This window comes from Aythya marila (genome assembly GCF_965140915.1).
Source record: "Aythya marila genome assembly, chromosome: 11".
NCBI lineage: Eukaryota > Metazoa > Chordata > Aves > Anseriformes > Anatidae > Aythya > Aythya marila.
The window spans coordinates 14740702-14759604 of NC_139052.1; the positions used below are offsets into that span (position 1 = coordinate 14740702).

At 38.7% G+C, this 18903-nt stretch overlaps 1 protein-coding gene across 1 annotated transcript in view; it reads right to left on the minus strand.

Annotated features, from left to right (window-relative positions):
• AGBL1 (AGBL carboxypeptidase 1) overlaps window positions 1-18903 on the minus strand; it is a gene marked incomplete at its 5' end in the record, with an annotated part of 297365 nt that overhangs the window by 229011 nt on the left and 49451 nt on the right. The window contains 8 exons of the mRNA XM_082769379.1: window positions 1936-2084; window positions 2453-2539; window positions 3451-3534; window positions 5156-5754; window positions 6754-6870; window positions 9625-9698; window positions 10675-10840; window positions 14103-14311. Coding sequence (XP_082625505.1) covers window positions 1936-2084; window positions 2453-2539; window positions 3451-3534; window positions 5156-5754; window positions 6754-6870; window positions 9625-9698; window positions 10675-10840; window positions 14103-14311 — 1485 coding nt within the window. The remainder of the gene's footprint in view (window positions 1-1935; window positions 2085-2452; window positions 2540-3450; window positions 3535-5155; window positions 5755-6753; window positions 6871-9624; window positions 9699-10674; window positions 10841-14102; window positions 14312-18903) is intronic.

Genomic DNA, 18903 nt, shown 5'->3' on the forward strand with positions numbered 1-18903 from the left:
CAATGCCCTAAGCATTCCAAATTCCAGCTCCTGCCCTTCTCTGAGCACAAAGGCACATACACACTGAACTGCCTCAGAGCAATGATTGATAGTGGTCTACCATCTTAATTCAGTCCAAAAAGACAGCCAGCTTTTCTTCATGGAAACATTCAGTTTTAAAATACAAATCAGGCTTCTGAGAACAATATCAATATTTCCAAGGTAGAATTTGTTGGTGGAAAATTAAGGAAGGAAGGAGTTGGATGCCATATTTCCTGACTTGCTTTGCTCATCATCACAACTGTTTCATGAAATATCCTTTTTTTGCTGGTGTGAGAATCAGATAGTGCCATCTAACTGAGATCAAAAGGGAAGGGAGGAAAATAGACTAGTGACCAGGAGCTGTAAGGTATTGACACCCATTACAAAATCATGACTGGAAGCTCCTAGTCTTACGGTATGGGCATTAGCACAGGCAAGCATCAAGGAAATCTAACAGTAAAGCAATATCTTGTACCCACAGTCTGTGTAAATATTGTGCATGTGCTGGATAAGGCAGTAAGCCTTGTTCAGCCATGCCAGATAAGCTAGAGCCTGAGTACCTTCTCAAAGCAACAGAATCAAACCACAGAAGAAATGCCTTAACAAGCTATACAAAACCAAGCCAAGGCGTAACTTCATTACATTGGATGGTATTTCCATATTTTTCTTCCAAATATGTATTTTTCATTATACACTTCAATGTGCAAGTCATGTCCAATTTCAGATATACAAAATGAGGTGATAAATGCTGACAACAGCCAAAATAGCAGATTAACAAGCAACCTTCCACTGATACAAGCCAGAATCTTTAGCTATGGAGCCACCAGTGGCTGTATTGAAGGTGGCAGTGGGTTTTGCAATGGGAAAGACCCCAAAGTACTTCATATTCAGGCTGCTACCAGACACGGCACTTTTAATGGTGGTAATTTAGGGAAGCAGAATAAGATGACAACAAAAAAATTGTTTTCATTTGGGATCTATGTGAATACTTGAACTCCAGCCCTTAGGGCTAAAGAGTAAATGCCTTATAATTCATTATGCCATTCATCCAGACAGTTTCACAAATACAAGTGACAAGTCATTCCAGCTCCCAGTGCTATTTGTTTTAGGTACATTGATCCTGAGAGAGTTCCCCTTGTAATGCTGAAAGATGTATCCACAGAGCTTCAGAGGAATGCACAGTCTGATATTAAAGACTTATTGAACATTCTGAGTCAGGTCTTGAGCTGGTGTAAATTAACACAGCTCCATGGAAACAAATTTTAAAAACAGCCTATGCCAGCTCAGAATTCAACCCACAATCTTCATACAGATGAAATAATTTCTCTGCTAAAACAGGCATTGAAAGCTGGGATTTGCCCTGCCTATTTCTAAGCAATGCAACCTTTCTCCTTAACTATGGACTATGAAAGAAGCTCAAAGACAGCTAGTTATTGATTATTTTTTATTTATTATTTATTTTTTAAATCAGCAAAGGTTTCATGATGTTTGAAGACAGAGAAGTCTTTCTGGATAAACCCAAGTAATCATGGATATTTGAGCATTACCCTCATTTATTTAAATCTTAAAAGAGCTCTCCAGTCCTATTCTGCTCGTTCAATCTCAGCAGACCTTCTCTCTCTCCTATCCCAACGCCAGTGCCATTCTTTCTCAGTTCTGGTCACTAATCACAGAACAATGAATATTTTTTCTACAAATCATCTCTCAATACTCAATTCACTCCTCGGTCCTCTTGAGGATACAGAAATGTTCTTTGTCAAATGTAAAATAACTCTTTCAGTGGATTTCAGGGCAAGTAAAATGAAACTTAAAGTCTCCCTTTTACTTATAGACATGGAAATTTTGAAGCCTTTACATCATGAAAAAGATATTAATGTGAACAGAAGAGTATCCCAATTCCCCAAAGACTCATACCATAATTAAACTGGCTATTGAACTTCTCACAGTTGATAATGTTGAAGCGATAGGGAACTGCTAATTTCATGTCACGGACTTCAAAGTAGAACCACTGGTGATGCTGGTTGCTGTTCACATCTGCATTCATAATTAAGTCATATTCAAACCTGTTAAGGAAGACAAAGAAACAGTGTCCATGAACACCCCAATCTGCCACTGAACCTGTCAAGGAGAGCAGGCCGTATAAACAAACTCACTAATAAATTGTAAGTGTCAAAGAGCTCCATCGAACCACCAGCACCCAAACTCATCATGAAATATTCATCATATTTCAGTCACACAAAAACTTCCTGGGCTCTACTTTCTTACTTCTTTTTCTTTCAGAACATCTAAGTGTTGGCAGGCGTCATAACCTCTGCATCATAAAACTTACTTCCCTAGCTGATCTTTTCAGAACCCAGCAAAACTACAGCATTTCATTCTGTGGACACAGCACAAAGGCTGGCTGGGACACAGCCACTGAAGGAGTACTTACTCACGCACTTGGATGGCTTTGCGAAGGTTTCCCGATTCAAACTTGGAGAAGAATGTCAGACAGCCTGGAGCACCTGGGCTTGAGTGACTGCAGTAAATCAAAGCAAGAATAACTATAGCAGGTTGCTTCAAAGACAAGCCCTCACCAGCACCCGTTGTATGCTAGTACAAGAATTTGTAAATTTTTGTTAATAAGCAAGACCCTTCGAAGTAGCAAGAGATGAGCAAATCCATAATCTTTCCATTCAATGCAGCATCCTCTAATCTTGCTTTGTAATACTAAATCTCATATCATTTTCCTTTCCCAATGCCCACTTTTGTCCCAGTTCTTATTTACTTTCTTTATTTCAGTTACTTTCATAGCTGACTTATTAGTTCATTAGCTTCCCATTAGTTCATTAATTACACAAGGCAGCTCTATGCAAGCTTTCCATTTACTCTTCCCACATCTATACAGTTTCCTTCTCCTAAAGTTTAGAAACCCTTATAATCATCTTGAACAACTTCACAATTCTGTTGCTCAGGGTTGAACACAACTCTGATGTATGTTTTCAGAAGCCTTTAAATGTGTCCCACCTTTCAGGGTACATTTACAGCCTGTGACACTAGCAGTACAGATGCTCAAATGCACTCAGCAGAAAGTCAGTTCAGCCTAGGTGTCACTTCAGGGTGGGGGTAGACTGTCTGGATTCATAGCTACAATTCCAAGCGTTAACCTGTGTGTCTTCTCTAACTCAGCACAGGCAATGAAGACATATCCAAGGGCACCATGGAGTCCCTTTGTTTTTTTGATTTTCTTAGTTTGTCAAAAAAGTTTTGAGGCTCTCTTGGACCAATTCACTGGCCTTCCAAAATAAATTGTTTCCACAGGACCATGTATCAGGAACCTACTCCTCCAGTAGATATTTCCTGTTGGATTTTACCTCCTAGGTCATTTCTTGTATACCTTTATCTGAGGTAAACCAAGTAAACCATGTACTGAGCTTTTATGTTACCCACCTGGGCTCATCTAGATCATAAACAGTTCTGCCTATCACATCACACGGCTGGATTAAGCGGCGAACGTCATCCAGTACTTTGTCCCTACAAAAAAAATAAAAATAAAATAAAAAGAATTATAAGGACATAGGGAGAAGTCTCAGTATATGGTAATCTTCTAGAAGAAATATGAAGAGGCTTAGGAAATTCTTCTGAAGGACTGGTAAGAAAGAGGATTTCCATTTGCTAATTCCAGGTGAACATCATCTGTATTTATTTAACCAGGAGAAAGCTCCTACTCCATTCCCATTATCACAAGTTTCCTTTTGGATTAAATGACTGATTCTGTACAATTTTTATTCTCTGCAGCATTCTGTCAAGTCTGATTTATCCCCAGTTCTTCCCAGTCAATCTCAATCTTCCAACTGGCTAGCCTTGCCCCATGAGAAAATACCTTCTGTAAGCTATAGACCTAGCAGGCTGTATCACCATGAATCTTGACTCCAAATGAGGCTAATTTCTACTCTTTATTAAACTGAGGTTCTCTGATTCCAAAAGAAGTTTAGACGTGAAACGCCAGAAGTACTTTCTGACCTTTGCAGCAATCATGTTATGCCCTGAAGCATGATACGATGATTTCCATTTTAGCTGTATGGTTACACGTGTTATTATAAGCATAAAAACAAAGTTTTTAGAGCAACAGTGCAAGGAGATGGTAGAATGAATTGCCTCTAAATAAGACTTTTAGATTTTATATTTTCAGCAGAAAGAATTCTCTCTCTAGAGGTCAGAAATTAGTAGTCTTCACAAATTCCATTTGGTTACTGTTGATCAACTTTGAAGTTTAGCTAAGAGCCCTGTATGGTCAGTCTCTGTTGTTTGGTAATAAATCTCTATGCTGCTAAAAAGAAATGTAAAGTCATTGCATGCAACCACACATGGAACAGAAAAAAAAAAAAAAAAAAAGTTGTTATAAGAAGAATTTTCTTTCTCAGCACAGCTTCAAAACACGGCTTTCCCCTTCATTGTAACTTGAAATGACATGAGAACAACAGAAACCTCTAGCAATGTGCCAGAGTGAAGTCTTGTTTTCATTCTTGCTGCATGTTGCATGCCATATATGTTGTCTTTTCCTAGAATACTGCGCAGCAGGGAAGGAAAGCAACCTACTTGCCTTGTTCAAGCTGCTGCTCTCTCTGGCTTACAGAGGACTTTCCAGAAGAGTCATTACTTACACACTCACCACAAACAGGTATATGTGCAAGAAGAGGAGAAGCAGCTTCTGGAGCACCCCATGAAGCAAGCAGAGAGCAAGAGACTCAGCGAGGAGGGACACAGCAGCAAAAGGGTAGACAGGAAGCTCCCCAAGAACAACTTGACATAGACACACAGGTTTAAGGTGACTGAAAGGATTTTTCCTCAAAGAATGAGAGGGAACCTTTTGTTGCAAGCACTAAAAGCCGCTGGATTAGAAGACTGAAAGTAAAAAATAAATATATTTTTTTAAAAAAGTATCCTGAAAGGACACAGTCTTCTGTCTTTCTAAAGTAAACTTGTTCTCATTTGTGGAGAACAAATTTCCTTTCTTCAAGAATAAAATCTAAATGAAAGCATCCTGCTCTGTGGCCTATCTCTTTGTGGCAAATGGTCCAAAATTTGTTCTATAACTTCCTAAGAAATTCAGAAATATGACAGTCAAAACCTAATTATATTAAAGCACAATCACCTTTGAACCCCATACTGTCGCTCCAACATGGGTTTGCCACAAGGCGGTGGCTGGTGACCCCAGAAATCAGGGAATGCCAAGTCTTTGTATGCTGGTATGGACTTGATACATTTTGCCCTGGCTACATAGAAGTGAGGGTTATGGAATGGGATGTTCTCTTGGTGCTCCTCCAGCAGGTTTGTCACCATGTCTGAGGTCTCGAGCTTCTCTCCATGACTAGAATCAGTTGAAGCCTCACTTTCAGGGTTAAATGTTTTTTTGTACCAAGCAGCCTCTTTTGGGAGAGGGCGGAGAGTAAACACATGACTCTTGGCTGGATTTTCCTCTTCACGGGAGTCTGTATTTTGGATTGCTTCTATGTCTCTCTCTTCATCAATCATATCCCGTCTGCATTTCTCTTTGTTTGTCCAGCTCTGCAGTGGAACTTTGAAATTCTTCTCTCCTGGATCTGGTCCTGCCTCTGTGGCACTTTGGTTCCTCCATCTGTAGTTTGGATGTTTCACAGAATTGTCACTTGGAATGAAATGAGAAGGAGTGGAGGGAAGATTCTCAGTCCTGTCCTCCAAGCTCTTGTCTTCTTCAGACTCTGATTGAAGCTCCTTTAAATTTAAAAAGCAGAAGAAATTAAAAGAAACTAAAGACAGATTGTTCCTCTTTCTAGAGGAATCGCTTCAAGGAAGAAAGAAAATATTTACAAATCTCCCAGAACTGTACTTATCCAATAAGACATCCAAAATAAACTCAGCCAATGGACCACCTGCCAGAATTTCACTATCCACAAAGCTGTATCAGCAGTAGTCCTCAGAATATAAAGAGGATCAGACTGAGTCATCTAGATGAGTCATCTCCAACCAAAACCAATTATTCTAACAAATTAGGGAAGATAATTCACAAAAGGCTGCCTTTGTTACAGCAGGCTAAAGGAGGTTGATCTGTCATGCAAAACTCCACCCCTGCCTTTACGCAAGAGTATAATTTAAACCTATTTAGTTACTTATGGTCATAATAAATGTGACAGCATCATGTGTACAGGTGACATATTAAGACAATGGCCCTTCCCAGCTTCATATTTGAATCCCAGCTTTGAACTCTCCTAAATTCTCTGAGACTTTTAACAAGTGCAACACCCTTCTTCATTTCTTGTCCCAAACTGCAATAGAGCAATGATTTGAACTGTGCATTTCATTCAGTGGCAATGCAATCTTCTCCATCACTTCCTTCAAACCGCTAGTTGACAGCGTTTATTTTCCACATCTCATTCTGATCTTGATATTGCTGTTGAAATTGCCAGCAAAGATACAAATTATTATCTGACAGATTTCTCATGTGGCAATTGATTCAGTAGCACTTAGTTAATCCATATCCAGCCAAATGTGCACTAAACAACATCACTCCCTTTCTATCAGTCTTGATTCACGCCAATAAGCTGCAACAAAAAGTCTTATTTTTTTCTATTTTATTTTTTTTCTCCAGTCCCATGAGACACCCAGGTTTCCTTTTGCAATAGTCTTCTGGTTCTCTCTTGTTATTACTCCCTTTCAAGTATTTCTTAACCTCTTGAATATTCAGAAGTAAAGGAAGTCATGTTGTAATTGTACCTGAAAATTATGGAAAAGTTCTAGGCACATCGCTTCGTATTGTCCAAGCTCTTCCTCTGGCCGGTCAAGTACTGGCCTTGACCTCAATTTGTTAACATCTGTCTCCAAGTCATAATCCTATAAACACAGAATTTAAAAAGTACATATATTGAACATGTCCCACAAAACAACTGTAAAAGTATTATTCTGCATTCTCTGTTTCTAATGGTATATGTGTTACAACCATTCCGGCCTACTCATGAAGGTTGTTGAAGTCAGTTTATGGAATGGAAAATAGTGGGACAAGAGGAGAGGCTAGATGGTGAAAAAGAGGAATTTGATGTTTTAATATTCAATTACTTACCTAGAAGTACTGTTAAAAAAAAAAAAAAAAAAAAAAAAAACAGTTTTTAAAAAGTATGTAAGACCCACTCACTTAAATTTGAACCTATTTATAAGCAGCTCAGCTTGAGGTTCCAAAATAAGAGACACCAACTGACTAATTCTTTTCAAGCATATCAACCATTCTTTTTATGTTGTGAAAACCAAGTATATTATTCCAGAGATAAATGGTAATATTTTAGAGAAACGATAATTTAAATATATATATATATTCACCAAGAAAATTCCCCAAATATATCAAAGGAATGAAATGGCCTCCCAGGCTACCAGTGAAATTAGAAAGCTTGATACTTCTACCTTTTATTTAGATAAACAAATGGTGTCTCTGAGCACCTACTGATCAAACAGAAGGGCCCACCTCAGCATCACGGAGTTTGCAGGAACCAATTGCTCATATTTTATGTTCCTATCTCAATTCTATTAATAACAATCTTTAAAATTCTTGTCCAATCCATTTTCTATACTCTGTTTTGTTTGTGTTTTGTTTTTTGTTTTTTGTTTTTTTTTTTTTTAATTTTTATTTTTATATATGAAAAAACACTTTTAGGTAGTTATCAGTAAAGCACGGATAAGAATTGTATCTGAAACTTTCACATTCAAAAGCAACTGTAGAGGATCAAATTGATGTGCAACCACCTCCATATCAGATTCCAGAACCAAAAAGAAGCTGTGCCAAGCATTCCATTTTTGCATAAGTAACCAGGGAAAGATGAGGCAAGAATGAAGGATGGAGACATGACATTATCGAATGGTCATTACAATACAGCATTATTTTAATAATTCAGCATGCATTAGTAAGTGTGCACCACCAAATGCTAGCAAAGAATTTATTCACTCCTGATAAATAAACTGTTTTCTGAAGCTGTTACCATGTTCATTTTTTTTTTATTTTTTTCCTGAATGCAAAAACATCTACGGTGTTTCAAACCCCGAGCCACAGCTGTATTTCAGAGCAGTTTGAACTGTTTTTTGGGCATAGTTGAAAGGGCAGTGAGAGCCTCTGAGCATCTCAGGTCAGAGTATCTGAGGTCAGTTCAGAAGGATTTATCATCAACAACATAATACAGAAAAAAACTTCAAATTTGATGTAGATCTGTTTTTGAGGTGATAATTTTGATTTTTGTAGAATTGCATGAACAGTCACTGCTGGAAATGTAGAGCCAAGTTTGCTTGTTTGGTATTACCCAGTATGCGTGGCTAGCCACAAACATGTTTGTAAGCTATCTTAGTACCAGGAAACACTGTGCAAATTATATCTCATACAAAAAGGTGATCTGAAAGTTCATTATTCATTCCCTTCTTGTTTTCCCTTTAGAAAGATTTGTCATGGGAGATGTATGACTAGCACACCCAACAAATAGTACTTAAAACTCAGTCAGAGTAAACTTAGGCAAAAACAAACAAAACTGCTCACTTCTACTCAGTAAATCCTTGTGAATAATGAAACAGAAGAGAGGCATATAGGCTCTGTTTCTGAATGAATAACTAATTAAAGAAGGAGATAAATTCACAATGAACCTTATTCCTAGTGAGCATCTTGACAACCTCTAATATATAGATAATAACAGAGAGGAAAGTTAGGACACTATGGTGTGAAGTAATAGTATTGCTTTGTTTTATTTTGTTTCTGTTTTACTTTTCTCAGTGGGTGACATATCAGTTTAATGCTTGAAGAGAAAAAGAGAGCAACTAATGATAAAACTCTTCCACAGAAGTCTCAATCACATTTAATTAGACTTCATTTCATTTGCAACTTCATTTCTTTTGTTTTCCTTCCCCAAACACTTTCTGTGGACAAGACTTACTAGCAGCATTCGTTAATTCACATTTGTGTATGAGCCTGTATGTATCTTCGGAACAAAAACTTTGTGCTCATCCTCAGCTGATGGTGGTTTTTTGTTGTTTTTGCCAGTTAGGCCATGTCAAAGAGCGCAAAGGGCAAAGTAAGTATTGAGTATTTCATTTTATTTTATTTTTTTTTGTGCAGCAGCAAATAAAGAAGGAATCTAAGTTCAAATGCCCCAGGTGTGACTTAAAACATTTAACATTTTTCTTAGGATAGGTGAATACAACAAATATGCTCTGATATGGGAAGAAAAAGAAGGTTAGTCTTTCCTGGGTGATAATTCATTTATCCTCTGCTGAGGATGATGTACACTTATTGAAATCAAAGATCACTCATTTATGCCTGACTGTGCATGTGATACTAACTGTCACTGGGCAGTCTCAGGAACAGAGAAGTCACCAAACCTGTACCTGGAGTCAGAAGCCTGGCAATTAATACAATAAATATTTGGGGGCTCTTCAGTGAAAGGCAGTCCTTTCTCTTCCTTCAAGTATTCTTCTTCTATTATTCATAGTGTACTTATGAGACTATGTACATATCTACATTCTCTGCTTATATGGTCTGTCCGGATATCAAAATAGACAATGAAGCATTTTATTTTGCAGTATACGGATAATAAAGGAAATTGTTGTTTATATACCTACTTCCTCCTTACTCTCCACGTCGCCTTTATCCAGGTCTTTCTCTACCTCTTCCTCTCCATCACTTTCACAGTCATCTGCAGAAGTACAAAAGGGGTAGAGCCAAAAGGGTTCAATCTAATATCCCTCTCAGGCCCTCCAGAGAAATATGAGCAGTCTCTCGCACGCGTGGCTCACATGCCTTCCAACTATAACCCATCACAACCCTGATTAAAGCAGATCCCATTTGTTAATCTAGTATAAATGAATTTGGCACTAAATCTCCCTGTTTTTAAAGCTCTGTTCTCTTGGAATCAAGTACTGCCTTTCAAAACCATGACAAATATCACCACAATATGGATCCAACTCATATTAGAAAGCAATAGAGATTTTCTGCTTGGCTGCAATGATATTACAGGATGGTCTTAATCCATGTTATCTAGATTAGGGTGTTTTACTGTTATCATCATTATAGTATCTGAGCATCTTCCATGTGAAACTGAAAACAACAGAGAAATTGTTTGTGTGTATCATGGAGTTTGCGTCTCTGTTTCTGTGGAGTGGCTGTCCCGCCTGTGCCCAAGTTCTTATTTTCATCAAGTGCTGAAATATATCATTTACCCAAGCAATTTGCCTGCTATCTGCTTGTGTTTTAGAAAGGAAAAAGGATCATACTTCCCACAATTCTTTCCTGAAATAGTTGCAGGGCAGCATTATCCCCACAGTCATGCACAGATACCATTTCTTCCCTCTCTGTTGTTGTTATGGAGCAATGACATTTCCAGCCTCTGCCATACCCTATCTGTTCTGTTATTATTTTGGATCATAGAATAGTTTATTTTATTTCCCTTGGTCCTTTTAATCTTCTCTGATTTATTCTCCTAACAGAATCTCCAAACCTCAAGAAGACGTGGAATTGGTTTCATCCCTGCTGAGCGCCACTGTAGGCCACCAGACTAATTTTAATCACAAAACTCAGGACTATGCTGCCAAGAATCCCTTCCCCAGATCCCACATTTAATTCTTATGTCATGCTCCTTTTCCTCCTACCAAACTCACCCTTCAGCAATTTACCTTCAAATCCCACACACGGAGATTCAGTCTTGACATTCCCAGGAAGAGGGAAGGAATAGGAACATTTTACTGACACCACAGGCAGAGGCTCCTTGGGGTAGCACTTTCTTAGAATCTGAGTCACAGTGGTTACGATAGGATCCAGATTTTTGCAAGATAAACAGTCCTGTGAACCAAAGGAAACCAATGTTAAGAACTGGTTGCTTCTTACTATCATCCTGCCTACTGCATATGATCTCCCAGAGACATTATTCGGATTGGAACATGCATTAGTGATATGTTTTCATCTTTTTCTTGTGTGTTTTTTTTTTTTTCCATTATTATTATTTTTTTTTGAGGTTGGGGGTGGGTATGGAAGCTTAAAACTGGTAGGAGCACTACTCAGAAAACCATTTATATTTCCCCCCAGTATAGCGTATCAATTGTATCTATACAGCTTCCATCAGATTGATGAATCTATGTAGCATCTTTCTGAAATTCACAGCTTGTACCATGGTTATGAGCATGCTGATATCTTTATCAAGTTGGAGCTACAGTTTAGCCCACCAGAACAGGAATGTAATTCAAACAGCATGAATGTGCTATAAGGCAAAAAAGAAATATTAAAATAAGTTCTAATATCATTTAAAAGTGTTCACCTCCCTTCAGCACAGTTAAGTGGAACAGACAAAAGGGCAGAGCAGACACTTTGGGCCACTGTCTCACAGACTATAGTTAGGACACTGGCTAGAGAAGAAGAACTCAGCAGAGCAAGGAATGGGCCAGAAAAACAAAGTGCTTCTTAATAAGCAAGAACAGGAAAATTTCTGTGTTGATTTTTTATTTTTTTTTCTCCAGGATTTTATTCTGTTTTCTCATGTATGATTGAACAGCATTAAAAGATTCAGTGGGATTAACCAGGATTCCTGTAGGGAGACTAGAAAAATCATCTAAAGCTGACATGCTTACAAGACTCACTACAAGAATCTTAATACATTTTTCTAGATCTCTGGCTGTTATGAACAAGGGTGAGAGAATAGACAATTTTGAAAGCATCTCCAATGAAAGTCCTACTGTGGCTAAAGAGAAAGACCAAGGGGAAATGGTTTCTACTTCCAGTTCTTCAATTTATTCACTCTTTCATATGGTGCTTGGGCACCTTAGTTTGCTCATTGTTGAAAGAGAAGAAAAGTTTGTCTAAACAGAATAAAACAGAATAAATCTTGACTATGGTTTACTATACTATATAGTTTACAAGACATATCTTACTAACTAAAAATGTTCTGTTTTTTAGTAGAATACAAGACTGTAAATGACTGCCTTGGGCTAGCCATCTTTACTTATTTCAAAGTGAATTGAGATAGTCAAGAGCAAGATGTTCATACTGACAATGAATTTCCACACGTGGAGTTATTCAAGAATACTGTTTGAAAGTAATTTTTCTTTATAGCAAATTAACTTACAAATGCAAACAAGCCTCCAGATACCTTACAGGGAATCTGTGGGACTGCTTTCATTACTGATCATAAATTGCTCTGAGATTCCAAGATAACATGGTTTACGGGTGACTGCAAAGTGTTGCATCACTGTATTAGAAAGCATTTTTTATTTTGACAACTGAGAAATAGAAAGCCGTTTGCTTTGTATGTGTGCAAACTATCCCATTTACTTTGTAGTGGAATGTTGTGAATGAGGAAACATAGTGAATCCTTAGCTCTGAAACCTCATGTAAAGCTAACCTGAATCCACAAATCCACAGGATCTGCTTTTCAGCATCTGCAGTTAATCTTTCCACCTTTGAAGCTATAATGTTCTTACAAGATACTATGACATATATGTGATATATGCAAAAAAAAAAAAAAAAAGTCTTCAATATTACACTAAGGCAAAAGAGAATGATTCTAACAGATAATATCAGGAATACAGAGGGGAGTATGGAGTAAAGAAGAACATGAGTGACATCTCATATGGCTGCCAGACTCCTGCTGATGCCTCACATCTTGGAGAGACACTGTAAGACTGACAATATGCCAAAGATGAAAGGAAGGATGGTTGAGCTTTGAATCTATTAACCTTGGTAATTCCGCCTGCAAGATCAACCTATTAGCACACAGTAGAAAAGAGTAACTGGGGGCCCCTGAAGCTCTCATTTCCGCTCCACTTCTAACCTTGGGAAGGATTAGTGTTCTCAGTGTTCACTGGATACTTAGTATGTCATTTCCTGTTATTCGTCCAATGTGACCCCATGTTTGCACTTTTTGTGGTGTTGCTCCTAGGCTGAGCTATCAGGAGATGTTAGCTCAGAAAGGAACAAGGGCTGTAGAAAGCACTTGAGAAGGAATAAGCTGACATCTACCCTCAAGCAACCATTGCCATGCACCCTACTGAAGTTTCTGCAGACCAGGGACTCTCCATAAAAAGTCTCTGTACTCCCTGCAAGCTCTGCTGACTGTGGTCACCTGAAGGGAAGGTGGGAAAAAAAGCCTGTCATCCTATCATCTACTGCTGGTAAGAAGTATCTTTGTCACAAGAGAATAGTTTTCGATAGCAATAGAAACAGTGGAAGAGCAGATAGACAGGATATCAAGGCAATGGATTTTCTAGAGAAAGGGACAGGTTTTTAATCCTGTATGTGATGGTTCTGAAAGGAGATAATGCACTGGCCATTGAGAATGACAATGAAAACACTCCTTGTGGAATCAAATGGGTCAAGAACTAGAGGATTCTCCGTGCAGGACTTCTCCAAAGGAGGCTAAAGACGTATGTTGGCAAGAGACTGTGAGGAAACCATTAATGTTCTAAATCTACCTTTTCTATACCTTACTGGGATCCCATCCTTGGGACTATGTCATTTTTCTTTACAGACCTACACCGTCTTTCCCAAGATTAAAATTGGGCCTCTGTAAAAGCAGCTCATGCATTTTGGAAGTTTAACAGCTGAATTTAATGATCTTAGAAGTCTTCTCCAACCTAAATGATTCTATGTTCATCATTAACAAGAGTCTGACTAAATCAACATTCCTTCACGGAAAAAGTGATACAGTGCAGTTATCCATCTGAATACGCAGAAAGAAACATGTCACATAACACCTCAAAAACTCTTCTGTGGAGACTCTGCACTGCACTTCAGGAGAGGCTGTCCAAGCAGACAGCAGGATCCACAAGGGAAAAGGAAAAAAATCATTAAAGAGTGAACTACAATTTCTGTGAGGCTCAGCAGAGATTAAAATTAATTGAAAACTGAAACATTTGCATTTGTCTGAAAATTGTCAATACTTTTTATTTAGACATTATCATTTTTTTTTTCATATATGTTCTAGAAATCCAGAATAAGACCAGCACTCCCTGCAGGATGAAATGTCTAGTTTTCAATAAAATTCTACACTGTGAGACAGGACCCAGCACTAACTGAACAATCCATCTCACTTCAGCACAGGAGCACCATTTACCTGCACACTCGTGAAGAGAATCTCCATACCTCGGGAACCAAGGAAAGTCTCCCTGCCCAGCTGGATGTTGGTGATGTGCTTTAGGCAGAGCAGGAGACCCCTACGAATATAGATGTAGTTGTTGGAGATGTCATTTTGATGCCAGTCTTGATAGAGTCTCAGCAATCCACCCAGGTAGCCTCTGTTCACTGCCCGTCGGCTGTTAGATTCTGAAATCAAAGAAGAAAGGCTGAAAGAAGGGGCTGAAACTCTCTTGACTACTCATTTTATTTGAGAACCACATGGCTATTCAGTGCTTAGAAACTCAGATTTTTACAGCTCCTCTTTCTTGCCTAATAGACACAGCTAATTATTTTGTTGTGTTATTAGAGTTTAAGATCCAGTTCTTTGTTAAGTATTTTTACAGCATTTTTAAATCTCTACTTTGTTAAGCTAAGTTCCTGGAATTAGACAGAAATATCTCCTTTCTAGGTGGAAACAGTTGCTCAGAACCCTAAAGAACAAAGATTTTCCTTTAAGCAAACCAGGGCTGGCATAGGCACAGAGCTCTTATCTCCTTCCAAGTGCTAAACAAGCTAATCCAGATCACAACACCATAAGCATTTGCAAAATTAAGGAAGATCCCGAGGACTGAAAAAAGCTAAACAATAAGATTAGTTGACAACAGATCATATAGTCTTCATATAGTGCTGTATTTGAGTCCTGGCAGAAAACATTGATGAGATCAATAGATACAGAGGTCCTGTAGCTGTACTGTCACAGCCAGTGAAATTATATTTAACTTCTAACTACATTCCCACACATACACGTATAGTGAAAGCCATGAGTCAGTTGATGCTGGAAAATCATAGCCCTTCTCCTAAAATCATAAGGCTAGATAAAACCCACGGCATTTAAAAGTTAACAAAACACCAATATGAGCAATAGCAGTTTGGCTTCTTTTCTGTTTCTTTCTGGTTCTGAAAAAGTTTAAAGTAATGCTCAGATCCAGTTTAAAGGTTTTACTTCATAAAGATGAGACAATATTAAAAAAAAAAAAAAAAAAAAAAAAAAAAGTAGTTTTATAAAAATATAAGAGAAAAGATGTGAAGTTCCCTTAATCATGCAGCTTCAGGATATGGGGCTCAGAGAAGATTATAAAGCTTGTGATAAAACATAAATTCTTTCATATGACTACTCTAAAGCACATCCCTTCACCCACAGTACCCCCTGCCCTGCCTCGCGGGACAAACGTGAAGCCATACCAGACTCTAGAATCACTTCAATCGAGTCAACCCTGCCTAAACATACTTTCCCAACTGGTCTTGACACTCTTCACTGTGACATGTATTAGAAGCTGTCAGAAGCTCGCTAATCAACCAAGGGGCCAGGTAGCATATGTGAGTGAGACTGGAGCTCAGCTCCTTGAATACCGATCAGCATTTGCAGCTCACAACAGATGGCTCTTGGTATGGATTCTCCAGGGCTAGTAGGCTCCAATTCATTTCCAGTTCATTAAACAGAGTGCCAGAACCTCTCACACCTGGAACATTAAAGTCATCAGTGAGGATTTACAGGCCAGGAAAAGAGAAAACGTAAAGGGGTAAGATTCTGGATGAAGAAAATCAGTAGAAAGAGAAGCCATGGAGAGAATAACCAGAAAGCAGCTAGTAGGCAGCAGAACTCAATCCCAGCAATGATACATGAAAACAGGAAGGAGAAGGAAGATATGTGAAGACATCTCAATTTTCTCGCCATGGTACATCAGCAAATTTTAACTCAAGATGGTATTGGGGGGCCTACCTGGTCTCACCCTGCATTTTTTCCTTTACCTTTGCCATCACAAGGCAGGAAATAAACAGTGTTCCAGACCATCAAAAGCCTGCTAATTCATTTTAATCCTGCTTTGCATCTTCACACCATCCTGTTGATATGCCACTGCACTGACCTGCAGGTCCCACAGGTATTCCTTTCTTGTACTTTATGCACAGCTATGCCAGATACCTACACTGTGGTCCACATCCTTCTGTAGCACTATATCCCCCTTTTAACCTTCTCACACTCTCTCTACCAGTACAGCTTGTATTTTGGGGCTCAGTGGTGGTTAGCATGTAGGTCATCCTTTTCCTTTGACCTTCATTCTTTTTCTTGTTTCTATTTGACTTTCTGCTAGAACACTTTAATTGTTTGAGAATCCCTTATCAATCCCAATGATTTTATTCATGATTTCCTGTTAATCCTCAACCAGCTGTCATGTTTACTAACCTGTAGGATGACCTGCCCCTTAAATCAGTCAATCTTCCTTGAAGAATTATTCAGAGAGCTCTGTAAAAGTCAATAAGTATATAAAACATGACAAGAAGAGTCAGGCAGTGCAAGGTAGGGACAGTAGAGATCAGGCTCAGACCCTCCCTTAACTGTTCAGAGGCAGATGAAATTAGACTATATTTAAGGATTTACAGCTCCTGGCATTCACCACTTGATGTCCAAGCTTTCTGTGTCAATGTTAATACGCTGAGGGAAATATTGGAAAGCATCACGCGTAGAGCAGCTTGGGGAAGTTAAATAGAATTCTATTGTAGATAGGATAGATAGATACCGTAGATATCCTGTAGATAGAAAGCGTGTTTGTGAGGTTTTCCTCTGTTTCAGGTCAAAATTTCACATTTGGATTCTAGCTCTGTGGGGGGCAGAAAACAACTGTCCCATTGCTTATCAGCCTCATCATTGGATGAAAAGCACAGAGAAAGCTGAGCAAGACAGTTTTGTTTCCCTTATTTTTTTCCATACCGCTTTTAAGAACAAAACAGTCACTTTGAAAAGTGTATCTGAGGCAGTCTGTTCTGCAAGGAGATGGGAGAAGCAGGACAATGGCTCCCTCAGCACTTTGATCAGAAGCAATGAGAATTACTTAACTGAAAGGGCAAGAAAGCATTCATTTTGTTTCTTTGTCTCATTCCATTGATTCTCTTCTGCTCTCCTGTGTTTTCAGTGTTTTTTTCCTTCCAGATTTTTTCAGTTGTATAGTCAATAAAGTAGCAAATAAATGAAGGAGGAAGTATGCCAAGATCTCCAGAAGGCAGAATGGAGAAAGGAGGCCTCCCCACCTGTCTGTGTCTGTTGGTGCCTCCATCTATGGATGCACCTGCTTGTGTATCTGTCTATATACTGGCACAAATACAGATGGTGGAAATGAATCATACAGGTACAAGCAGCACTGCACAGATTTGTAGACAGCAAGAACTCACCCCTCCTGGAGCGAGTATGCACGATCCATGTGGTAAGTGGTAAAGCATCCTATGACCCTTTTTGCTTAGTTCATTTTTATTTATTTATTTATTAAAATCTATTACCTTCTTGGGCTTGGCAAGTATGTTCAGTCAAAATGGAAGTTTTTCTTCTGGGCAACTTTCACAAGTGCCCAGGCATGATACTTCATAGTTTAATTCATGGTTGGTTGGTCTGTCTTCCGGCATCCCTTCACCACCTTCCCCAACCCTACCACTCACATACTGTTTTCTTTACAGGAGTTCAATTCTACCCACTGAGATTTGGGCAGGCAATACGAAGACACTCATTGTGGTCTTAATTTCCTCACACATCTAGAATTAGTCATCCCCTTTTGGCTTCCAGGGCAGCGCTGCTAACCATTGAAAATAGTTCTGTTGTGGTGACAGAGTAGCTGGCCTGAATGGTCTGTTCAGTTAGCTAAGAGCATGTAACACGGATGCACAGCCAGTATGTGGACATACCAAAAAGAGATGCACAAAGGTTAACAAGGGGCTTGTATGACAAAGAAATCCACAGTTTTGAAAGAACTTTAATTTTGTGTTGAGGGTCAAGGACAGATTCTAAAGCCAGGGTTTGAACTTGTATTAGAAAATTATGAAAGGAACTAGTAGATAAGTCTTATGACTGTCAAAAAAAAAAAAAAAAAAATCTGAAGCCCTTCCTTGTATTCCAGCCCCCTTTGAAGTGTTTGCCAGGAACACAAGGACCACTGGAAAACATGCAGTATATTTAATCACAAAACTGAATTACAGTCATCCTGAAATATGATGAGCAATGCACTGCTTACCAGGCAGAACAAAGAGATATTTATCTTTCTGTCTATCTATTTAAATCTCTTTGTTGATGCCACTCAGCTGATTCATTATGCCAAGAGCATACATTGCTACGGTTTGGAGATAAAAATGCTCTGCTAGATTAACCCCACGGCCCCTAAGGGAGTGAAAGGAGTAAGAAAATCTCCAGTTCCCCTACTCTGCTCCACATATTGTCTCTTGGGAATAAAAGACACAAGATACCTCCTACAGCTAAGTGAAAACATCTATTGTATTCTGTCATTGTGAGACCACTTTTGCTGGAGACAAACATTAGGGTTCCCTATGAAAATCAAATTTATGGTCCTCAGAGAAACCCAGTCACCCATCAAGTGGTGGGATGAGTCCATACCCAGTGGGTTTTACAGTTCCTGCAGTTCTAGCAAGAAGCTAGCATTAGGTTCAGTTCTTTAAGAAGCCAGGAACTAATTATGCCCTGTAAGCTTCACAACCATCCCGAGATGGAATGCACTGGAGCATTTGGAACAGAGGTATTGCACTTGCACAAAGGTAGAGGCAGGATTTGCAAAGAAGTATAAATACCGTGTCTGCTCCTAGACCAGGAATCAGTGATGAGCTTAGTATCAGTAGAACAATCAATTCTTTCTGCTCTGATTTTTTTTTAGCTCCAGATACTGGCCAGTTTAACAGCAATCATGCAAATTGTATCATGACATGATTCTTCTCTAATTGGCCTTTGTTGCATTATTCATATATAA